Genomic DNA, 22,883 nt, shown 5'->3' on the forward strand with positions numbered 1-22,883 from the left:
CTCATGTACCCAAGAGTCGGGCCACTGAAGAACATCAAAACAACCAGCAGGCAGATCAGGCCGCCAAGATTGAAGTGTCTCAGGTGGACCTGGACTGGCAACGTAGGGGTGAGCTATTTATGGCTCAGTGGGCCCATGATACCTCGGGCCATCAGGGAAGAGATGCAACATATAGATGGGCTCGTGATCGAGGGGTGGACTTAACCATGGACACTATCGCACAGGTTATCCATGAATGTGAAACATGTGCTGCAATTAAGCAAGCCAAGTGACTGAAACCCCTGTCGTATGGAGGGCGATGGCTGAAATATAAACAGTGGGAGGCCTGGCAGATTGACTATATCACACTCCCACGAACCCGCCAAGGCAAGTGCCATGTGCTTACAATGGTGGAAGCAACCACTGGATGGCTGGAAACATATCCTGTGTCCCACGCCACTGCCCAGAACACTATCCTGGGCCTTGAAGAGACAGTCTTATGGCAACACGGTACCCCAGAAAGAATCGAGTCAGACAACGGGACTCACTTCTGAAACAACCTCATAGACACCTGGGCCAAAGAACATGGCATTGAGTGGGTATATCACATCCCTTATCACGCACCAGCCTCTGGAAAAATCGAATGATACAATGGACTGCTGAAAACTACATTGAGAGCAATGGGGGGTGGAACTTTCAAACATTGGGATACACATTTAACAAAAGCCACCTGGTTAGTTAATACTAGAGGATCCACCAATCCGGCGGGCCCCGCCCAACCAAGACTTCCACATACTGTAGAAGGGGATAAAGTTCCTGTAGTGCACATGAGGAGTATGTTAGGAAAGACAGTTTGGGTTAGTCCTCCCTCACACAGAGACAAACCCATCCAAGGGGTTGTTTTTGCTCAGGGACCTGGGTACACCTGGTGGGTGATGCAGAAGGATGGGGAAGTTCGATGTGTACCTCAGGGAGATTTGATTTTGGGAGAGAATAGCCAGTGAACTAGGCTGTATGATATTTACCTGCTAAATAACCTGCCAATGTATGTCATTGTATCCATAGTGTCTATATGCCATATCAAGGGTATTACTGTAAGAATTACCCAAAAGACTGAAGAATGGACTTTGAAACTGAGCCAAGAACAACAGTGATAGAACTTGAACTGGTGCCCAGCAATTTCCTCAAGATCAACATCTTCAACCTGCAGACCAAGGGTGTGGGTTGCATCAAATGTACCAGCCAGAAGTTCCAGAGACAGCATACAACAACCCAACACCTCACACCATCTCTCTTATCATGAAGAACTGTTACAACAGATGGAGCCCCAAAGTCAAGGACTAAATAAAATTGATGGACACATTGGAGGGATAACCCATTGACTAAGGGAATACTATTTGTATGTGTGTGTGTGGGGGGGGGTCCATATGCATATATATATATATAAGACAAGGAAAGTGGTAGTGGTTGATTGGAAAATGTAAGATCTGGGCATGATGTAAATGGTATAGAATAAGGGGTGGATAATGTCCTGGGTTCAGCTGGGATAGAGTTAATTTTTACAGGAACCTGGGAGGTGGGGGGGCATAGCCGGGGCAGCTGACCTGAACTAGCCAAGGAGCTATTCCATACCATGTGACATCATGCCCAGTATATATATGGGGAGTGGGCCAGCGGGGAGGACTCTCCTGCTCTCTCTCTCGACTTTCGGTGGGGGAAGTGGCGGAGCGTCGGGTCCCGGGTGGTGAGCAGTTGCACTGTGCATCACTTTTTTTTTTTGTATACTCTTTCATTAGTACCGTTGTTGTTGTTGTAACTTTTTTTTGCGTTGTCCCAGTAAACTGCCCTTATCTCAACCCTCGAGGTTCCAGGTTTTTTTCTTTTCTCTCCTCCGTCTCCCCCCTACCCCACCGGAGGGGGGCGGGAGGAGTGAGCGAGCGGCTGCGTGGTCCTTTGTTACCGGCTGGGCTGAAACCACGACACTCCCCCATCCTGTTGAGCAGGGAGAGTGATAGAGTGGCTAAGCCAAGCTCAACCCATCACAGTGTAGTTATTTATACAAATGATTACAGGAAATAGAAGTTGAGATTTAAGCAATAATCGCCCTTTTGCACTTCCCACCTCCCGGCATACTGATAATGAAATGCTTGCTTAAGTGTTTTCTAAGCCTGTGTCTTGCAATGATACAGTTTACACAGCAGGTTTTTTTCTTCCTTTTTGTCTTTGGGATCACTTTGCAGCTTTTATTTCAGGAGCTCAAATAGCTAAGTAGAGGGAATGGCTGTGTCCACTTGGGGAATGATAATGTGAGGCACTGTACCCACATTATCTGAGCGAGCAGAACTCCTAGCAAGGATGGAGACACACCACAATGGCTGCTGAGCTCCTGAGCAAGTACTGCCACAGGCAGAAAAGAAAATGTCACCACAGCATAAAGCAGTCATTTGAAATGGGAAAATGAAATTACATTAACCTGCACCAGTTAGAACTGTCGTGGCCTAAACTTGACTTACCTTAACTGACTTAAATACAAAAAGGCCACTTCTACTAAGAACAGCACAAAGATTTAATATAGTCTGACTAATAAATTCTGAGAGATAATTTAGATTCTCTGCACCAATAGGAACATTTATAATTCTACTAGATGATAAAACTTAAGAACACAACTATACACATGAGCAGAAGGGAAAGACTTTGTGCCCAAAGCTTGGGAAGAGACAGTACCTGCTGTACACTGGAGTTGGCTGTGACACTGCCCAGCTGCTTGCGTAGCTCCTCGAGCTCCTGCAGAGATATCTTGGAAGTAGACGAGGGAATGGAAAAATTTGTGCTGACACTGGTTGCTGCATTTGCTGCAAGTTCTGCCCTTTCTTTAGCATTTTGTTGCAAATACTGGAGTGTCTGCACATACACAAAAAAGAAAAGATTTTGTGAACCCTGGTCAGCACGCACTAAAGCAAAAAATATGTGATCATAAGATGATTGTGCTGAATCAGACCACAGGTCTTCCTGTCCCAGTTTCCCGTGTCTTAGGGGCTTATATCAAGAGCAGTGTAATTCTCAGTTGTACTTTAAGTAAATACTAGAAATGCTTATTTGTTGATTTCAATGCATTTCGCTGAACATTATCATCAGAAATCATGCTGTACTTAAAATCATTGCATTGTTGCTACTGCTCAATACCTGTAACACATCCAGTTCTAAAGCAGAAACAAACCTCTTTGTCTTCTGTGAGTTTTGACAGTAGATAAACTAAAGAATCTAGATGTCTTGTATTTTTAGACTTCAGCTCATCATACTTCTTCAAAAAATCCTCAGGAGTTCGAGAAAATTCTGCTAGTTTTACCTGTAAAACACCACATTAATATTAAAAGTTTAATGTATATTATTATCACAGCATTCAAAAGAGGAGCATTGTGCAAGGATGGAGAAAAGGTGCAGGCTGCTGCTGCTGCCGAAGTACTTCAGGGAATGGGTTTTGGACTGAATGCTGCAGCACTGGTCTCCTAATAATAATTACGCTGGAGGAAAGTGGGCATCCTGGCACTTCTGGTGATGAAGGGACCACAGGGGAGATAAGATGAAGGTAAACACAAGATCTGTAGCAGGGCTCGCTTTGCACATGCTCAATCTGAAGCAATATTATTTTGTATCAGCAGGTTTATTAAGGGCTTTGGCATTGATGGAGCCGTGTCTGGACACTGGGTCCACCCTGGGGGCCCCACTAACAAGAGAGACATCAACAAACTGGACTGAGCCCAGTACAGAGCCATGGAGACAGTGGGGCGTACTGCCCATTGCCCAAAGGGGTTACTGACCCTGCTCCGAGGGGCACAGCATAAACACCACAAGCACTGCCACAAACTGCGACATGGAAAATCCCAGCTGGCCCTCGGGAAACAGTCCTTTCTGGAGACAGCGGTAACCCTGGGTCATGGCCAGACAGATGGAGGAAATCTCCTGGAGATCTTAAAAATGCAGCTAAGCTGTCTGCTGTAGCTGTGATGCTGGCCCTGCTGCAAGCAAGGGGTTGGACTGCAGATCTCCACCTGTGCCTCCTACTTAAACCTTTCTACAAGTCTATGAACTGTAGTTGTCAGCATAAATGATGTGTAAGACTGGAATTAGAGAAAACATGCAGTTCAGGCTACAAAGATCTGAACTTTCAGACAGACTTAGCAATTTTCTAGCACTTATAGCTTGACTGATGGCTTGCTTTTAAAAATGACAATGAAAAGCTGTATTATGGCCACAGAAGTACTCCTGGTCATGAGTGTCAGGCTTTGATCCCTGTTACCTGGGTGATATTAAGAAAAAAAGTCAGTTATTGTTCATATAATCGCATTCCATCCAGTTACTATTTTTCATTTGTTTTATTCCTCCAGATATTTGAAACAACCACCACAGGCACAAAATAAGCTCCTTCTTTGAACTTCCTACCGCCCCAGTTCTAACAATCCTTCTCATGTTTGTTCACTAATCTCTCCAAGATGCAAGGACTTTACCTTTTTCCTGATATAATCTTTCTACTTTATACCCTAAATTGAGATTCCAGATCAGATTACCCCATCTTTTTTACCAATGCCAACATGATTTTACTGTTATTCTCAGAAAAACTTGGGACAGCCATTACCCCTCCCAACATGGGTCCAGCTCCGCACCCACAGAAGTCAAGTAATCTCACAGAAAAGTAGAGTAAGGAAAAGGTATTTCACATCATTAGCCAAGAGAAATCATTCTGAGGAATGTTTATCTTGAATTTCATCTTAGGGCAGACTGTGCTCTCAGAGCTGATGGAACCTCTATCAACAACTGCAAAGGAAGCATGCCGCCTCAGGAGTCCTGCCAATCCCCCCACAAGGTCTGAAACGCATCTCAGCTGTGATTACAGTACATTGACGCTTACCTTTGCGCTGTGTGCAGAGACGGTCGTGGTAACGTAAGGTGTTCGATTCTTTTGCAGTAGATCAATGTAGACTTCGGCTCCTTCCCCACCGTGAACGCGCAGCAGGCTGAGCAACTCATTGACGTCATGGTGAATGCGGAACTCGCTCATACTCCCACCTGAGGCTACAAGCTCCACGAGATGCAGAAACAAAGGCAGTAAGTTATTATTTTACTGCTGCAAATGAAAACATACCTGCACAAACAACATTTCCTGACTACATTATGAGCCTGCAGGGTATGCTACAATATTTGACTGGAACAAAGAAAAACATGTAAGGAGAGGAAGCAAGCAAAACAGATACTCATTGTCGTGCCCGATTTAACTATACCGGTACAAACCCCACCTTAAATGTACGTGAGCCAGCAGGATTTTTCAATCTCAAAATCATAGTGGCGATGGAAGAGTTACTGAGTCGTCATAAGAAGTGCTGGTTCGTGTACTGACAGACTGCAGACACAGCTGAAATTGCTGGCTTCAGCAGTCTGCCCATACTGCTGCTTCTGAAGTTATTCAAAAGCAGTTTTTCCAAGTTTGGGGGTCTTTATATTCTACTGCCCATTTTATTAGCGGACAAGCACCAAATTCTGCAATGCTACTTAAATGACGACCGCAGAAGAGTCTGAATGAGACATCATGCAAGTACGGAGTTTAATGTGACACCCTGTACAGACACAGAATATCAAGCATATGGACACACTTTTGGTTTGCCAGAACCATTGAATCATTTAGGCTCGAACAGATCTCTGCAAGCCTCGGTCCAACTCTCCACCCAAAACTGAGTCAAATTAGAGCAGGCTGTGCAGGGCCTTGTCCAGTCCAAGCTTAAATATCTCTAAAGATCCAGATTCCTCCACCACTCGGGGCCCTGATCCTCATATGGAAACACCTCTTCCTAACATCCAACTGGGATTTCCTATGCTACAGCTGTGCTGGTGCCTCTGGAGCTCTCACTGTGCCCCTTTGAGCAGAGTCTGGTCCCAGCATCTCCAGGACCCCTTTGGGCAGGGGGACATGCCGTTGGATCTCCCTTTGCCTCCTCATCTCCAGCTGAGCAAGCCCCCAGCCTCTCCTCGCATGCCCTGGTCTCCCCCCACCATCGCCAGGGCCTCCCCAGGCTCACTCCTGTTTGTTTATAATTCTCTCACAAGGAAGCCCCCAGACTGGCCAGAGTGTTTTGGCTGGGGTATCATGAACGAGGTGTTCCCTTTCCTTTACCTGCTGGCTACGTCCCTGCTAACACGGGTGAGAACCGGCCTTTGCTGCCACAAGGGCACAGCACTGGTCCTATCCACCCTGCTGCCCCAGACCTTTAGGTCCCTTTTCACACAGGTGCGCTCCTGACAGCTGCCACCCAGCCTCTGCTGTCATTTGGGTTATTGTGTCCCCAAGGACTTGGCATTTGCATTTTTCCAATTCCTTAAGGTCTCTGTGAGCCCACCTCTCCAGCCTGTCAAGGTCCCTATGAGCAGTCACCAGAACCCCCAGCCCACAAATCCCACAACCCTACTGTGGGACGAGTGAACTTGACAAAAGCCATCCCTCCTGTCACCCCGGCTGCCAAATGTCACACGTCACCAGCCCCAGCAGCGAGGATCAGCACCAACTCCAGTTCCCCCGTGGGCTGCTGAAGCGACCGGGGGTCAAGAGCATAAGGAATGAGGAGAGGCTGCGAGAGCTGGGCGTGCTCAGTCGGACCCAACGGCATCTCCCCCTTCCCAGAAGGGTCCCGGAGCCGCCGGAGCCGGACTCTGCTTGGAGGGGCACAGCGAGGCCCCCAGAGGCACCGGCACACCTGCAGCACGGGAAGCCCCGTCCGGCCCCAAGGAAACAGCCCGTCCCCGTGCGAGCGGGGCGTCCCGGGGACGGGGCCCTGAGCAGTGGGGGATCCCCATCCCCGGGGATGCCCCGACTCGCCGGGACTCGGCCCGCAGCGACGCGCTGCAGCTGTGGCACTGGCCCTGCCGGGAGCGGGATCGGGCCGGAGACCCCCTCCCCGCCCGGGTGCCGCGGCGGATCCCTCTCCTTCCCGGCCGCTTCCTGCCCCGGCTCGCCCGGAGGGGGGGGGCCCGGGGGCCCGCGCCTTCTCCGGCCCCCGCAGCGGCTCCGGGCAGCGCCTCAGCCCCATCCATACCTACTTACCCGCCCGGAAGTGCCCGCCGCAGGCGCCCGGAAGCGCAGGCCGCGCGTGCGCACTCCCCCGGGCCGGCGCTCGGGGGCGCGCCCCGCGCATGCGCACTCCACCCCAGCTCCGCTTCCAGCGCCATGCTGCCGCTGCCGCCCGGGCTGCGCCGCCGCCTGGGGGAGGGGCCGCCCCCCCCGACCCCCGCCCCGCCGCCCTTCGCCCCCCCGGCCCCCGCCCCGCCGCTCTTCGCCCCGTCGCTGCTGCCGCCCCTGCCGCCGCCCTTCACCTTCGCCCCCCGCCGCCTCCGCCTCGGCCCTCACCACCCGCTCTTCGAGGTGAGGGGCTGCCTCCCCGTGCCGGGCGAGCCCCTCGGGGCTGGGCCTCCGGGCCCGGTCTGTGTGGAAAACAACGGCCGTGCTCCCTCAGAGCCCCCCCCCCCCCCCCCCCGTACAGCCCCCCCCCGTGTCTCTTCCAGCGCGGGCCCCGCCGCGGCCTGTCTCTGTGGAGGAGAAGGGTTGCCTGCCCACGGCCTCTCTCTCCTCCTCTCCTAGGATGGGGACGTTCACAGGCACCTCTACCTCCAGGGTGTCCTCACCAGCCTCGCGGAGGTGGCGGAGAGACCCAAGTAAGTGAGGCAGGGCCCGAACGCTGCCTCAGCATCATGATGGCAGCAGGGGTGCCTCTTGGTGCATGTGTCCCTTTGTTATGATGGCGTGCAGCAGCATTGGTATGAACCCTGCCTGCTCGCCTGGCACAAGTGCGAGGCTGGGATGGGTGCCATTTCTCTCGTCCGTGGACTTTAGAGGCCAAGGAGGAGACATAAGTTAAAAGGGGGAAGACATGGACGCATTGCAAAGCAATTTGAAAAGGAAGATGGGGTGATAGAGTTTGCAAACCTCAACGTCCTGCTGAAAAGGTCAAAAATTGGTATTTTGTGCTGCAGTTGGCTGTCTAAGTACTGCTTCTTGTGACATCATCTCACTGAGAATTCCCCATAAACAGATAGAGCATCTATAGTATGTCTGAAAACGGGGATCGTAGCTAAACGAGAGGATCTAAGTGGCAGGTTATTATGTACCCAGTTGAAACAGTGGGAGAGCTGTGTGGTACAGACTGACCCAATTACGAAGGCTAAGCCTGGGGGAGAATCTTTGTCTAGCTTTAAAACCTGCTCTTGTATATAAAATTGAGCAAGTACTTTGAGGATTGCGTGAGGTTATCCTACAGGTGTCTGTCAAACAGTGTTGGCACAAAGTTTTAATCCACAGCTTCAATTTAAGGTCAAAACAGCTTATTTCTCACATGGCTGCTTGTTGGGTATTCTTAACTGAAGCAGTGCTTCACAGAACGATAATATATATACCATGCTCAAGCCATAATGGCAAGTAAGAGTTTCCAACTGCCAGCACCATCGTAATCTTCATTCCATTGCACCTTGCATTTAACTTAAGTATTATTCACAAAAAATGCCATAAGTAAATAAAGTCATCTAGAGGGATGTATGCAGCTTAAATTAAGGCTCTAATTTAATTTAAGTCGTTGATGTCCTAATTTCCCTGCAGGGTGTCTGAATTCAGTTGCCACATCTCTGGGTGCTGCCAGGTCTTTGATACACTGGAGGGCTATGAGCACCACTACAACACGCTGCACAGGAATGTGTGCTCCTTCTGCAAGCGCTCCTTTCCGTCGGGGCATCTCTTGGATATTCACATCCTGGAGTGGCATGACTCGCTTTTCCAGATAATGGCCGAGAAGCAAAACATGGTGAGTCGCCGTGCCCAGCCCTTCACTCGTGGTTGGTGTGCACGGCATGGGCTGGCACCCTTAGAGACTGACCGTTTGGGGAGGGCACCCATCTCCCCCACTGGCACCACTTGCCTTTTCCAATTATATCTTTTATTTTTTTCCCCCTGCCTTTCAGTACAAGTGTTTGGTAGAAGGCTGTGCGGAGAAGTTCAAGAGCAGCAAGGACAGAAAGGATCACTTGGTCACTGTTCACCTTTATCCTGCCGACTTTCGGTTTGATAGACCAAAGAAAGTGAAAAGGTAACTGCAGAACTGCAATAGCACAACTGGTTTTCCCCTGTAGAGGTGCTGATGTGCTTCTCTGCTGTCGCGCTCCCTTTCTAGAGTAAGCAAGTTTATATCTGAAGAGGCTCAGAAATGGTGTTTACTGGTGCTTGTAAGAACAGGTAAACTTGCAAGTCTTTCTGTAACAACGTTTTACTTTATCTTAATGTTGAAGTGCTGCTTATTTCTCTCCCTGTGTGGCTCTAGGCTCTGCTCCCTTCGTGCCTTCTCAAGTGTAAATGCAAAGCCCAGCATCTCTGCATCACTTTGTGCACATTTCCTGCTTTGCTCTCCAACCCTTTCCTATATTCCCATTCCCCAAAAGCACAAGTAGAGCAGAGGGAGGCTTTATAAGTTTGGTGAATGGCTTTCTCAGCTGGCCACTCACTTCAAGCACTTCTTTCACCACAGGAATTAATACAAAGGCTGATGTTGTTTAACACCTTCATCAGAGGCCTGGCTGAGGGGATGGAGAGAAAACTTCTTGCCTGGCAGGGTGGTGTAGCCCTGGGATGGGTGCCCAAAGGGACAGGGGACTGGCTCTGTGGAGTGTTTTAAAGCTTGCTTGGGTAGCCTGGTGTGAACCCTCTAGTCCAACCCTCTGAGCCCATTGAATGGATTACACTTTATGGACTGAAGAAAAGAACCTGGGCACAAAGCTGTGTGCTATAATGCAGCAACCCTGAATACTTAAGTAGAAGCTCATACAAGCCTATCACGCAGCTTTCCAGCAGCCTTTTGGCTGCTGCCAGTGGTTTGCGCAGCCAAATCTCTGTGCCTCCATGCAGTAACTCACCGAAGCTGGACTTGACCTGTTTCACCGTGAAATACTTTCCACTTCCTTTGCTCTGGGCTTACGTGGCAGCTGCTGAGAAAAGGTGTAAAATTTTGTCTCTGCAGTGGCCCCAAGCACGTGAGCTCTCCCACGAAGCAGGGTTCCAGCATGCCGATGGATGTGAGTGTGGAGATGTCGGAGCAATTCCAAGTGGACCCCATGGAAATAGGGCCCAGTGAGCACACGGAGATCCCTCGGCCTGCAGCCAGCCCCAGCTCCTCGGTGCCAGAGAAACGACTCTATAAATCCAGGTCTGTACTGTTGGACTCCACAGCCAGAAATTTCTGGGGCTGGGACCATATCATCTTAATTGCATTTTGCAGTGCTTACTGCAGCACAGGTCAGGGTGTTTCTGTGTTGAAGATAAAGAGGTAGGGTTTCCCTGTATGTTTTAAAAGCCATTTTTTAAAGAGGAAAGCATAACGAAGCACAGAGCATGCATACGCTGTGAAAGCTGTGTCAACAAGTTTCTGTTAGTCTGTGCACCCGTGATCTCTTCCCAGGGAGTTGCAGAACAGCGTGGGTCTGAAGACCCTTAAGGAAAAGGACTCTGTCCTAGAAATACTCAAACAAGTTTCGTTCCTGCTTTATAACACTTTCCCATCTTAGCTGACTCAGGGCTGAGCTGGTGAGTTTCACTGTAGCTGTCTGTGCTCTCCCATGCAGCCGCAGGACAAGGCACAACTAAAGCAGGTGAACATCCTGCTCTGAATCTTAGGTTTTGTGAGGCCAGAGCAACATTGCTGTTTTTTCTGTTTGTTTTTTTAATTAAAATTTTTATGAAAAGTTGAAACCGAATTGCCTAATGCTGGCTTGACTTTTGAAATCCCCCTCCTCATGTGCTATAAAACCTGTATGAGACACAAGGTAGCTATCAAAAGGTCACCATCCTATTCCCAGCACCAGGATCAGTGTCATTTTATTCATCATTTTAATCATCTCTTAGCATAAAGGTTAATAGGCCTGAACTATTCCAGTTAGCACAGGGATTCCTGTGGTTTGAGTTTGCCGCTGACATGCTGGCAGTCTGGAAGCAGCACGATGAGCCCATGATGGAGCACTGCGTGGGGAAACTCGCTTCTCTCCTCAGCTCCCTCTTGCTTTCACTGGTGTCAGCTCTGCCTCTCTAAAATGAGATGAGTGTTGCTGTTTCAGGGCTTTCTAACGATTTGTGGAGTCTGAAAGCACTCGCAACACGCTACAGCCAGTTGGATCTGCTTTGGTATGTTGTGGTCTGCCTGACAAAATCCTGTCCCTAAGTGGCTGCCACGGTGACATTTTAAACTTCACTGCTTTGTCCAGCATAACAGCTTATAAACCAGAAAGAAATGCCCTTGAATTCGATGAATTTGATACTGCAGGTCAACAGGAGAATTTGCTGCTGAAAGGCCACGCTTTTACTGCTGCTTCTGCTCTCCTGCTCTTCACCATCATGTGCTTCCACAAAAAACCACTGCAACTGCCCAATGCCATATTACATTTTGTAACACCTTACACCCGGTCGTAAAGAGAGGAGAGGCCTCTAGAACATAAATGAAATGTGCAGAATAAATGGGAAAGCAGACCAGTATTTCACCCATTTTTTAATTGCACTTTGATTATTTAGATGTCCTGCTCCCCCAATACCTTGCTCTTCCCACTCTAGGAGCTTGAAATACTGCACAAGGCATAAAGTGTCCTGGTGATCCTGCGAGGGGTGGGCTGTTAATGTGTATTAAAGCGTGTCTCCCTTTCCAGGATCCCATCCACAATTTGCTTTGGTCAAGGTGCCACCCGAGGATTTAAAGGACCAAGGAAGAAAGTCTGAAGGTCAGCGTGCCAGATCTGTGCAAGATGAGAAGGTGCTGGCCGCTGCCGCTCGCAAACCTTAGTGGTGGCAGCGTGGCCGAGCAGGGATATTTGCAGTTGCATGCGAGGGTCCCGCTCTGTACAGGGAAGGCAGAAGGGCGAAAATGGCAATTGTGCAGCAGCAGTTTGGCATACATCAATACCCTGGGAGGTGCTTTGCTACAGTCCCTCCGTGTCTGTACCACCTCCCTTTGGCAGCATTTCAGAGCCAACCCATGCTTATGTTTATCCTTCCTGAGACAACACTCTCGCTTCTGATCCCCTCTGAAATCAAACCATGAATAAACTCGTCTGCATCTGTGCTGTGAGTTTTTGTGTCTCATCGGTGCCAGGACCACTCTAGGCAGCTGTGGCTATCTGAGCTTGCAAATGGCGAATGCTGTTCTGAAACTCCAGGCAGCTGCGGGGATCACGCAGGCTTTCTGAAAAACTTGCAAGGAATTACTGCCAAAAATGCAGCTGGGATAACGCCGAGCAAAATAATACACCGTGCCCCCTCTTCCTGCAGGAAGCCCTGCATCCCCCTGCAGGCTCCTCAGCTGGCCTGGGGGCAGGGTGTCACACTTCCCTGCCAGCCCTGCTTACACAGGGGAGAATCAAAATAAAATCCAGAGGAAGAGTGGTGTAGATTACAACAATTAATTTCATTCTTTAATTTCATTCTTCCATTTTCTCAGTGTTTTTAAAAGCTCCCAGTGAGGACAGCCCTTAGGACAGCACACAGACATGGGGCGGGTTGAATTCCCCATCGGTTGCTCGCAGAAAGAGTCTCGGACTGTGGCGGAGCACTGCAATGTGGAGGTGAGAGGAAATCAGCTGCTGGAGCTGAGACTACACAGGATTATTGTTTGGATTTTTTGCATTTTGGGGGGAAAAACAGATTCAAGGAATTCCAAGACAAAATCTGCTGACTGTACGGAAGCTGGAACCACTGACAAACAGAAAACAGAAAAAAAAGCATCGGTCCTTAATTCTGACCTTCTCCACCTTGCTGAACTCTGCTTCACTCCCTGGTACTTGCTCTGAAACCCATGCAAAAGGTTTGCTGGGGCCAGGGAAAGCATTCTGGTGCCTTGCGGCTCATTTCCTCGGGGAGTTAAAGTGACTTCCAACTAGGTAAATAAAAGGAATTTTTACAAAATAGCTTTGTAGAGAATTTAAATGCTTTTTTGAAGCCCAGGCAGAGTCAGATGCAAAGAATGAACCTCTCTGCTGCAAATAACCCCAAAATCAGGTTGAGATGGAGGTTATTTTTCCTCTCATCTTGCCCTTCCTTTTCAGTCTCATCCTGCCAGTAGAAAAGATTGATTGGAAACGCAGCTCAGCATCCTGCCACCAGGTCTTGGGGTCCTGTTGAGCTGTGACACTTACAAAATTGTCCATAAAGGGTAAAAAAGAGGTTGCTGGAATGGCGTTTATCCAAGAAGCTTAGGATCTATAATTTCTTTTTTTCCCTTCCCCCTCTCTTGGAGGAACAAAGGATAAAAAAGGGCTTTGAACAATCCTTGCAAATAGGAGCAGGGAATGACACTTACAGAGACGTAGGAGATTTCCCTGTGAGTTTTAAAATGCTTCACTCTGTTTAAAACTCAGCTGGCTTGTCCGGCCTTAATCCTTGCTGCTCAGCCTCTGGAGAGAGCCCTCTCCGGCTGGCAAACCCTCCGGCCAGGATCACTGCTGCCAGAGAAGAGAAGGATAGAGGGAGGACAGAGGGCAGAGGGAGGTCCAGGTGGGGAAGTGGGGAGAGGGCAGCAGCCGGCCAGAGCACACAGCCACCCACACAGCTGCCCATGTAGACACCCAAGTGCACACACCCCTCCACCCCCTGTGCACGCACACAGCCCCCCCACACCTGTACCCCTGTGCACACACCCAGTAACCGCAGTCCCATGCGCAGCCCCCCTGTACCCACACAGCCCACGGCCACCCCCCCACAAACCTTCCTGCACACCCCCCTGTACCCACGCTCCCCTGCGCACGCTACAGCTCCCCCTTGCCCACCCACGCACATCCCCCCCACACACACACCTCCACACCCCTGCTCTGCGCATAGCCATCACCCCAGCAGGCTGCTGGTGCCCCAGGGATGGGCCATGGTACAGACCAGGGAAGACCAGGCTCTGTCACCACCTCTGTGGCCACCACCTTGGTGGCTGCCCAGGGACGTCTATCAGCAGGAACCAACAATGAGCAAAAAATCACTTTCCAATGCTGGAAGCCCCTAATGAGGCTTTTTTTCCCCCCACTGGAATAACTGGAAATTTGAAGCAGGCACCACATCGCCGGAGGTGCCTGCAAGGCTTTGGCACATGATGGTACAAAGATCATGCAGAAGTAGCCCAATCTGCTCTCCCTTATGTGTTTAGGTCCTAAGTGTCCACCTGGAAATTCCTTCCTTCCTTTTTCCCAGACTCCAGGTCTCTGAGTGTCTACCCTTGCTATTAAAAAATAAATAAAAATTGCAATTACAGCCTCAGGGCTCATGACTAGCTCTCTTCTGGGTTAACAACTTTTTCCAGAGTCCATGGGCAAGTCTTTCCCAGCTGGCCAGTGGCTTTCAAAAATCCTTATTTCAAGCCAAAACTTGAATTTCCCTTTTTTTTTTCTTTTTTCCTTGTGGGATTTGCCATAAGCAAAATTTTCTGGCCCCTTGCATATTTGTGTGGGTAGGAGCAGGTGGGGTTACCCAGCAGAAGCCATTAGAAGGACACACACTGGTCAGATGTACACACCAGCAAACAACCATGTGCAAGCAAATGCAAGCACAGACCGGGACTCAGGAAGCACAAGTGCACACACCCTGGTGTGATCCATGCACGTGTAGAAGCACGCACAGCAGGTGCACATGCGCAGCATGTGCACGCATTTGCAGACAAGCACATACATGGCCCAAGATGCACACGAGCATGATACATGTGTACGGCACATACCTGCACAAGCAGCACACATGGATGTGTTCAAATGTGGGGCATGCAATGCGAGCACAGCAAACACATAGAGAAGTGCAGTACACACCTGCACACATGCATGTGCAAGCACACAGCCCACAGGCATGTGTACGTACAGCAAATGTGCACAGCATGTGCGTGCACATATAGACATGCAACGCGGATGGGACAGGCATGCACACACGTCAGGCACAGGTACAGTGTGCACACAACATGCATGTGTGTGCAACAAAGTGTGCACTTGCAGGCACAGACAAGCAGGCAGATCAATTGCATGCACATAACACAGAGATCAGCTGCACGCACAGAGCGTATAAGCCTGCACACCCCTGCACCCCTTCCCCAGGCAATCAGTGTTCACCCCGCTTTGAGCGCAGAGCATCCCACTGCTCTGTGGCCAAGCAAAGCTAACAGGGATGAAGCATGCAAACTGGGCTGGCCTTCAGTTTATTTTACTGAAGGATGAACAATAATACCAAATCCTCCAGTAAAACTCCGCTCCCTCATTGCATTACAATCTATAATGTGAATGAATATATATATTAACAAAATCAATACACTTTCACAGTATAAAACTGATATAGGTAGGAAAGGGAATTTTTATAACACATGCAGCATGTCCCAGAGCGTGTCCCCAGCTTCTCCCTTGCGCACATCCGTAAGCAAAGCACCACTCAGGTCCTCCAGCATCTGGATGGCAGAGCTGCTGCTGGGAGCTTGCCTTCACCCGGCCCTGCATAAAAACAGGGTCCCCTAGGTTAAATGGGGTGTAACCCATCACGGCATGGTCAGGGGAGGAGGGGGGAAGAAGCTTTGGACTCACACACGCCTCCAAAGCTTATCTCCTACGCAAAGAAATGCATTGGGAAACAGTTTGGGGACTGAAAGCCCCCAATTCAGCCATTTTCCTCCTATCGTAGGAGAGATAAAGGTGCCCATGTGATGGAGATGGACCCCGACATGCTGGACGTGGAGGAGAAGCAAGGGGAAGGGTTGCAGCCAACCTGGGGGAGCGCTCAATTCCATGGCGGGAGCAAGACTTTGGCACCTGCACCAACCGCAAAGTCAAAAGAGGTCCCTGCAGCACTCCCCACAGAGCAAAGGGGAGCAGCTCCATGCCAGAGGCCACTACCCTGCTGGGATATCTCCCAGGCCTCCTCATCCTCGTGGAAGCTGCTGGGGCTTTTGGGGTGCGGGATCAGGAACGCATCCACCCCCCACTAGAGATCATCTGCTGGTGGGAGGACACAGACCTGCCCACCCTGCAACACCCAGTTTGGGGGTTGCAAGGGTTTTCCAAGCTTTGCTATGCAACCAGGAGAATTTCCAGCTACAGGAGTGTGGTTTAATATCACTGAGCTGCCAGGAATCCATGGGAGAGGTTCGAGCAGCCTGGGCCATCGGAAAAGCCCCGCAGCTGGCAAGGGAGCAGGCAGCGGAGGCAGAGGTAGCCATGGCGCTGGATGAGACTCCTCTCCTTTTGCTGGTTTTATTGAAGCTGACCTCGTTTGGCTGCATCACTGCTGAGCAAACACCTATGCCCTGGCAGCCTTGCGAGAGATGTCTGCCTGTACTGGCAGGTAGCCTCTTCAACCCCCTACCCACCTTGCCTGGACCACCTCCTCCATCCCTCCCCTGGGCCTTTTGCACAAGCCATCTCCTTGGAGAGTCGTGTCGCTGCAGCCGCCCCGCCCCTCCCCGTCGCGGTGAGCTAGAAAAGCTTGTGCTTTTCTAGAGGTCAAGGCCAGGTTGGATGGGACTTTGAGCTACCTATCTAGTGGAAAATGTCCCTGCCCATGGCAGGGGGGTTGGACTGGATGGTCTTGCAAGGTCCCTTCCAATCCAAACCATTCTATGAACAAAAGGTGCCTCATCTTCCTCCCTTCTGATGTCCACTGCTTGCAAGGGCCCAGTTGTGCTCTAATAAGCCTTTTTTATGTCACACAGCAAGACTGTGTGAATGTCAGCTCTGAGGAGGCTTTTAGCTGGTCCCTGCTTCTGCCTGCAGACTGCATTTAGTCACAGTTCATTTATTCAGAGCTCAGAAACGTGGATGTTTGCTTTATTGTCAAATATGGGGATTGCACGCACCCTGGTGCACAGGGGGATGCAAACACCTGGGTGCATGGGGATTGCATATGCCCCTGTGCATGGGGCAGGGAGGAGCATGTGCCCCACTGCATGGGAGATCCACGAGCCCCAGTACATAAGGATTGCACGTATCCCAGGTGCACAGAGGGGATAATCCCATGCTGGGTTCCCTGAGCAGCACCAGTGGCATGACCCGACACCACCCAGCGCCACGCCAGACACGTAGGACGGGCAGCCCTGGGAACGGCCACACCTGCCAGCGGGCAAAGTGCGGGGCAAGGGCTGGGTGGCCCTGCGGAAAGCAGCCATGGAGTGGTACGTTCATGCCGGGCCCCAGTGGGCCACGCCAGAGGGCATGGGGGGCAGGGACTGTGGGTGCTGGGCGTCAGGAGGCAGCTGTGGGCGCAGGCACAGGGTACAGGCAGGGGCTGTGGGCAGAGGCAGGAACTGTGGGTGCAAGCAGGCACAGGCAGGAGCTGGGGCTGGAGGGTGGGCACAGTGAGTGCAGGCAGGCACCAGCCAACACTGCTACTGCCAACGGGGCTCCTCTGCCATCTCTCTGCCAGCCCGACAGCTGTGCGGCTCTGCGGCATCACCCTCCTGCTGGGCGCTGCCCTCTCCCTGCCTGCACCCGGCGGCACCCAGGTGAGCCCCCCACCCTCTGCCTCACCCTCGCACTGCCCTGTGTGATGAGCGGGCACAGGGAGACCCACGCGTGATCTGTGCCACCCTCCCACACTCCTCTCTCTCCCTGCAGGCTCCGAGCAACACTGGGTGGAAGGACCTGGCTGCGGAGCAGGCTTTGGCCAAGGAAATGTAAGAGGCGGCTGTACTCCCCCCATCTTCGGGTGTCCGCATCTGGCTTGTAAAAAACAACAAAGCAACACCCCAAAACGTAAAGCATTTCAGATGGGACTAAATTTCCCTTGTTGCTTTGTGCCCCTCACCAAAATTAAGGGGGTCCCAGCTCCATCTTTCCCCCAAATCACCCAAACTCTCCAAGCATCGAGCCCCAGCTGGTTTCCCTTTGCTGGTGGCAGTGGGGAGCTGTGGGTGCTGCAGCACTGATGTCCCAGACCCATCCTGCCTGTTCGCAGGATAACCAGCTAAATTAGCCCATTTGCTCCCTGAAATCCTAACTGCAGCCTCCTGGGCGGGGGCAGGGGGGGAATCTCACCAGGGTCCCTGCACCCAGATGGGGTGGGATTCCCCTGGGGCAGGGGGATATTTAGTAACCCTGATGCACTGCGACCTTTCCTCGACCATTTTGCTCCCCTTTTCCAGCATCCTGGGCATACGAGCTGTGGAGCCGCCGGAGGAGGGCGAGATCTCCGAAGAGGTGGAACCAGGTATAAAGGTCTTCTCCAGCAGCGCCTGGGCTCAGTGGGGCCCCCACCAAGCCCAGGTGGGACCGGAGGAGGACCGTGACCACCTCCACCATCCCCAGGATGATGCCAGGGAGGCCGATGGCCATGGGTCACCCTGGGTGCTGTCCCTGGGGGTGCAGAGTGGCCCGGAGGAGGACCGCGACCATTTCCACCACAGCTGAGTGGAGTTGTGCCCGGGCTGCAAAATGAGGGGTGGGAGCTGCCCCTGGGGCTTCCCAAGGGGACTTGTCCCTCCCTTTCCCCCACCCTTGAGTCCCCCCAATAAACCTGTTCCCCCCTCCACATCCTGGTGGGCTCCTCATTGCTGCCAAAAAACTGTCGCTAAGTGCAGGGCCCCAAACTCTGGGGGATCCTCCTCCTTGGGGTCACCCCAAGACCCTGAGCAGGGTGAGGATGATGCCTCCGGGCAGGGGACTCAGCCCATCACCCCGGCCTCACTTCAGCCCAGGTGGGGCTGAGGCCAGGCAAACTTAGCACATCGGTGTTGCACCCAAGAAGGTGCCACAGGCTGTCCCCTCTCCAAGGGACACATGGACCTATTGCTCCAGCATCAGAAAGCAGCATGATGGAGTTGGGGGCGGGGTCTCAGTGAACCCCAACATTTCCCAGCTCAGGGGGGACCCCACAGCAAGGATGCCCTATGTTCCAGCAGCACCAGGAAAACCTTTTAATAGCGATGGCAAAGGCGGTCCCCACTGCTGGTTGTCTCACCCCATGCAAATATCGCTCGCCACTGGGTCCTGGACCCCTCTGCGGGGTGATGTCCTGGACCCCTCCGCGGGGTGACGCAGGGGGCTGATGGGCAGCAGGTGGCCATGGGGACCCACACTGCCCTGGGCTTAGCTGTCAGTGAAGTTTGCTTTGCGCTTCTCCACAAACGCTGTCATCCCTTCCTTGCGGTCGCCCTGTGAGGAGCGGCGAGGTGAGGCTGGGGGGGGGGCTGTGGCAGCCCTGCTATCCCCCCCCTTGCAATGGGGCTGACCCCCCTACTCACGGTGGCGAAGGTGGCGTAAAAAAGCCGCTTCTCTGTCCTGGTCCCCTCTGCCAGCGTTGTCTCGAAGGCTGAGAGCAAGGGAGAAGTTGGGGAGACCCTGCTGCCTGGCCCCGCAGCCCCCCTGGGGGGGGTTCCCGGTTGGCCCCCCAGCTCCTACCAGCATTGACCGACTCCTTTGCCATGGCGGCCACCAGCTTGGAGTTGCTGGCAATCTTCTCAGCGCAGGCAATGGCTGCGTCCAGCAGCTTCTCCGCAGGGAAGACTTTGCTGACCAGACCTAGGATAGATGGTGGGAGGTGGGGGGGTGGGGGGATGACTCCCCGCCAGACCCCCACGGTGCCTGGGCTGGCCCGCGCCCCTACCTGCCTCCTTCGCCTCCACTGCTGAAATCCGGTCCCCGGTGAGGACCATCTCCATTGCCAGCGACTTCCCCACCGCCCTGGTCAACCTCTGCGTCCCTCCAGCACCTGGAGACGTTTGGGCAAGGGACAGGTCCAGAGCGGGACACCCGGGTGTCCCTGCTGTCCCCGCTCCAGCCGGCATGGATCCCCCTCAGTGGGTGCCCCCCACTCACCTGGGATGGTCCCCAGCAGGATTTCAGGTTGCCCAAACTGCGCCTTCTCCCCGGCGTAGATGATGTCACACATCATGGCCAGCTCACACCCGCCGCCCAGCTGGGACAGGGGAGGAAGAGGGGGGTCAGGGGGTGCTGGGGCCGAGCCGGGGTGGGGGGGCTGGGGACTCACAGCGTAGCCGTTGACAGCAGCAATGATGGGTTTGCGGACAGTGGAGACCTTGTCCCAACCGGCGAGAAAGCTGCTGCTGTAGCACTCCTGGAAAGTTTTGTTCTGCATCTCCTTGATGTCGGCGCCAGCTGCAAAGGGCAACGGGGTGGGACACCGACACCCCTCCCCCCCTCCCCCCCCCCCGCCAAAACTTGGGGTGGAGGCAGGCACCCTGCCCTACCTGCAAAGGCTTTTTGGCTGCCGGTGATGACAATGGCCCCCACCTGCGAATCGTTCTCCAGGTCCTCCAGCGCCCTCCGCAGCTCCTCCATCAGCCCCTCGCAGAGGGCGTTCAGCGCCTGAGGCCGGTTCAGCTGGATCAGGCCCACGCTCTGCCGCGCCCCTGTCTTCTGCACCGCCAGGTACTGGAACGGGGCCCCTGCCCGCCGCCCCCGACACCGCCCCGTTAGACAATCGGCTGCCCGCAACCGGGTGAGACACCCCCCACCCCCGCCGCCCTCCGGTGAGGCCCGACCGCGCTATTTTAAGGCGACCTTCAGGGCAGCAGGCACGTGCCAGCGGTCACCGGGAGCCAGCGGGACGTCACCCCCGGGGTGGGGTCGGGACCGGGGCTCGCGGGGAGTTCCCGGTGCGGTCCTGACCCGGGCAGGCGCAGCCCGGTGACCACCCGGTGCCGGGCCGGCGCGCGGTGCTGGGACCGGGTGCGCGGTCCAGGGACCCCGTGCAAGGCGCTGGGCACACGCACGGTGTTGGACCCCGGTGCACGGCGCCGGGACCCCGGCAGGCAGTGCCACAGCCCATACACGGTGCGGGGACCCGGTGCCAGGCCCCGTGCACGGTGCAGAGATCCGGTGCCAGGGCTCGGGCGGGGACCCGCCGCCCGGTGTCGGCGCCCCGGTGCGTGGGGCCAGGGCCCGGTGCCCGGAGGCGGGCCCGCGCCCGCTCCCCGTCGCTGGACGCCCCCCCGTGCCCGCCCCGGTCCCCCGCTCACCGGCGCTGCAGGCCCGCGCCCGGAGGAGGGGGCGGGGCGGCGGCGGGAGGAGCGCGCGGCGGCGCGCAGCGGCGGCGGAGCGGAGGACCGCGCGCAGCGAGGCAGCCATGGCGGCGAGCGGCAGCGAGGAGGCCCAGGCCCAGCCCTGCCCCCGGTGGACGCCCCGCCCCGCCCCGCGCCCATTGGCCGAGGCGGCCCCGCCCCACAGCGCGCCATCCCCATTCGCCGCGGCGGCGAGGGTGTCCGCTTCTCTCCGTCGTCTCCCGCGGCCGCACCCACCGCCACGAGCGGCCCCGCCCGGGCGCCGTGCCCCGCTCCCCCCCCGCCGCCCCTCCCTGCCGCCGCGCGGCCCCGACCGCGCGACCCCGCGCCTGGAGTAGGGGGGGGGGGGCGGCGGCGGCGGGAGCGCGGCGGCGGCGGGAGCGCGGGCGGGGAGGAGCGGAGCGGAGCGGAGCGGAGGGAGCCAGCGGCAGCCCCGGGCCCGGTGAGCCCGGCCAGCGGGGGCGGCCTGCAGGGTGCCGGGCGGGGGGGGGGCGGGGGGGAGGGCAGGGAGAGGGGGGGCCGCGAATGTGCCCCGCGGCCGTGCGCGTGCACGCGTGCGTGCTGCTGCGGGGGGGGACATGTGTATGTGTGCGCCCGTGCACAGCCGTGCCCGAGGGACCTGCTTGAGCGCGCGTGAGCAGCGCGCCCGCGTGTACGCACCCACGGGCTGCTGCGTTCGGCACAGCGGCGCAGGTGCGCAAGCCACGCAGGTGTGTCTGCGTGTGCAGCCACGCGTGGGTGCGCACACGCGCGTGCAAGCTACGCGGGGGCGCGCTAGTGAGCGCGCGTGTGCAAGCACCGCGTGCGCAGGTGTGTGTGAGAGCGCGTGGCTGCGTGTGCGAGCGTGTGCAAGACGGCATGCTTATGCAACCCACGGGTTGCTGCACGTGCGATGGCAGCGCGCGCACGAGCGACACACATGTGTGCAACCCACGCACACGCGTGAGCAGCACACGCGCGAGCAGCACACGCGCGCAGCCCGGGCGCGCACACGCAGCTCACGCGCGGGGCCCGGGCAGCCTCCTCCTGCCTGCGCCCGATGCGGGCGGGCGCGCGAGGCCGTGCCGCGCACACGCGTGTGCTCGCCCGCCGGGCCGCGGCTGAGTGCCGGGCTCTCCTTGTGCCCAGGTGCGGCCGAGCGGCGGGATGCGGCGGAGCGCGGCGGCGTGTTGGGCGCTGATGCTGCTGGCCGCCGCCTTCTGCGACGCGGTGGCCGGCAAGGGCGGGCGCGGTGGCGCCCGGGGGGCCGCCCGCGGCGGGGCCCGGGGGGCCGCCCGCGGCCGGGTGAAGGCGGCGGTGCCCCGTTACGGCTCGGCAGGGGGCGGCCCTGCGGGTGGCGGGGGCGGCGGCGGCGGGAGCGGCGGCCGGCGTGGCGGCAGGGGCCGCCCTGCGCCGGGCCCGGCCGGCCGGCGAGCCGGAAGCGGGCGACGGCGCCGAGTACCGCGATGGCAACTGGACGGCCGCCGCCAGCGCCTGGACCTCCGCCGCCCCGGCCTGGGACCCGCTGGGCTGGGCCGTGTCCTGGCTCTGGCCCCTGGCTGCCGTCCTCCGCCGCTGACGGTTTCGAGGGACCCGACCTCACCGTGCCCGGTGCAGCTACCGATGTCGCCAGGACCGGCCGCGCCGCCCCCCCCCGCCGGGGCTGAGCCCACACCCCTGGGCTAGCAGCAGCTCCCAGGGCCGTGCCCACCCGGCCTCACCCGGTTACCTGCCGCCAGCGGGGCAGGACCCTGCTGGAAGCCCCTCCATCACCTTCCCCCCTCCACCCCGTGCCAAACCCTGCCGGCTCGGGCACCCCGTTGGCGCCGCTCCTCTGTACGTGGGTCTCGCAGCGTTTGGAGGACGAGGAAGCGGCAATAAAGCTGGGCGGAAAGCAGGTGT

At 55.3% G+C, this 22,883-nt stretch overlaps 5 protein-coding genes across 9 annotated transcripts in view; 3 read left to right on the top strand and 2 right to left on the bottom strand.

Annotated features, from left to right (window-relative positions):
• The window catches only part of TUBGCP2 (tubulin gamma complex associated protein 2), a 45,935-nt gene extending 38,822 nt beyond the window's left edge, over positions 1–7,113 (bottom strand). The window contains exons 1-4 of one of the 3 annotated variants that reach the window (XM_030030683.2): positions 7,067–7,113; positions 4,886–5,056; positions 3,197–3,325; positions 2,704–2,880 (exon numbers count right to left, since the gene is read on the bottom strand). In XM_030030683.2, coding sequence (XP_029886543.1) covers positions 2,704–2,880; positions 3,197–3,325; positions 4,886–5,035 — 456 coding nt within the window. In that variant the 5' untranslated portion in view covers positions 5,036–5,056; positions 7,067–7,113. Of the gene's footprint in view, positions 1–2,703; positions 2,881–3,196; positions 3,326–4,885; positions 5,057–7,066 lie in introns of those variants that run through there. The other 2 variants (XM_030030684.2, XM_030030685.2) reach the window with 2 other exon arrangements.
• Positions 7,114–7,189: 76 nt separating this feature from the next.
• ZNF511 (zinc finger protein 511) lies at positions 7,190–15,750 on the top strand. Of its 3 annotated transcripts, XR_005933525.1 has the most exons (8): positions 7,190–7,384; positions 7,601–7,674; positions 8,612–8,813; positions 8,971–9,095; positions 10,020–10,205; positions 11,692–11,763; positions 12,480–12,603; positions 15,671–15,750. XR_005933525.1 is itself a non-coding variant. In XM_041127246.1 (7 exons), exons 1-6 carry the CDS (start codon positions 7,190–7,192, stop codon positions 11,759–11,761), a joined length of 852 nt encoding a protein of 283 aa, XP_040983180.1. In that variant the 3' UTR covers positions 11,762–11,763; positions 12,480–13,005. The 3 variants fall into 3 exon arrangements, 2 of the variants coding, with proteins under 2 accessions (XP_040983180.1, XP_029885516.2); XM_041127246.1 differs by lacking the exon at positions 15,671–15,750 and having other exon boundaries at positions 12,480–13,005; XM_030029656.2 differs by lacking the exons at positions 12,480–12,603; positions 15,671–15,750 and having other exon boundaries at positions 11,692–12,103.
• A 714-nt stretch (positions 15,751–16,464) lies between these two features.
• Positions 16,465–18,605, top strand: PRAP1 (proline rich acidic protein 1). The gene is made up of 4 exons (XM_030029964.1): positions 16,465–17,156; positions 17,408–17,486; positions 17,599–17,657; positions 18,126–18,605. The coding sequence occupies exons 1-4, from the start codon at positions 17,149–17,151 to the stop codon at positions 18,388–18,390; spliced, it is 411 nt and encodes a 136-aa protein (XP_029885824.1). The 5' UTR covers positions 16,465–17,148; the 3' UTR covers positions 18,391–18,605.
• Positions 18,606–18,872: 267 nt separating this feature from the next.
• On the bottom strand, positions 18,873–21,084 carry ECHS1 (enoyl-CoA hydratase, short chain 1). The gene is made up of 8 exons (XM_030029962.1): positions 20,961–21,084; positions 20,190–20,387; positions 19,970–20,097; positions 19,798–19,897; positions 19,586–19,690; positions 19,381–19,500; positions 19,224–19,291; positions 18,873–19,134 (listed from the first exon to the last, which is right to left on the bottom strand). The coding sequence occupies exons 1-8, from the start codon at positions 21,067–21,069 to the stop codon at positions 19,069–19,071; spliced, it is 894 nt and encodes a 297-aa protein (XP_029885822.1). The 5' UTR covers positions 21,070–21,084; the 3' UTR covers positions 18,873–19,068.
• Positions 21,085–21,180: 96 nt separating this feature from the next.
• SPRN (shadow of prion protein) lies at positions 21,181–22,878 on the top strand. The gene is given in 3 exon segments (XM_030029963.2): positions 21,181–21,444; positions 22,131–22,319; positions 22,321–22,878. Coding segments are annotated over 2 exon segments (411 nt in total). The 5' UTR covers positions 21,181–21,444; positions 22,131–22,148; the 3' UTR covers positions 22,561–22,878.
• Positions 22,879–22,883: the final 5 nt, after the last annotated feature.

This window comes from Aquila chrysaetos, chromosome 11 (assembly GCF_900496995.4).
Source record: "Aquila chrysaetos chrysaetos chromosome 11, bAquChr1.4, whole genome shotgun sequence".
Lineage (NCBI taxonomy): Eukaryota > Metazoa > Chordata > Aves > Accipitriformes > Accipitridae > Aquila > Aquila chrysaetos.

Coding starts and splice junctions, on each gene's coding strand:
- ECHS1 (XM_030029962.1), bottom strand. CDS start 21,069: ATGGCTGCCTCGCTGCGCGCGGTCCTCCGCTCCGCCGCCGCTGCGCGC. Junction 20,388..20,960: donor GGCGCGGGCCTGCAGCGCCG/GTGAGCGGGGGA, acceptor GGCGGCGGGCAG/GGGCCCCGTTCCAGTACCTG. Junction 19,501..19,585: donor AGTGGAGGCGAAGGAGGCAG/GTAGGGGCGCGG, acceptor CATCTATCCTAG/GTCTGGTCAGCAAAGTCTTC.
- PRAP1 (XM_030029964.1), top strand. Junction 17,487..17,598: donor CTGCACCCGGCGGCACCCAG/GTGAGCCCCCCA, acceptor CTCTCCCTGCAG/GCTCCGAGCAACACTGGGTG. Junction 17,658..18,125: donor CAGGCTTTGGCCAAGGAAAT/GTAAGAGGCGGC, acceptor CCCCTTTTCCAG/CATCCTGGGCATACGAGCTG.
- ZNF511 (XM_041127246.1), top strand. CDS start 7,190: ATGCTGCCGCTGCCGCCCGGGCTGCGCCGCCGCCTGGGGGAGGGGCCG. Junction 7,385..7,600: donor CTCACCACCCGCTCTTCGAG/GTGAGGGGCTGC, acceptor CTCCTCTCCTAG/GATGGGGACGTTCACAGGCA. Junction 7,675..8,611: donor GAGGTGGCGGAGAGACCCAA/GTAAGTGAGGCA, acceptor ATTTCCCTGCAG/GGTGTCTGAATTCAGTTGCC.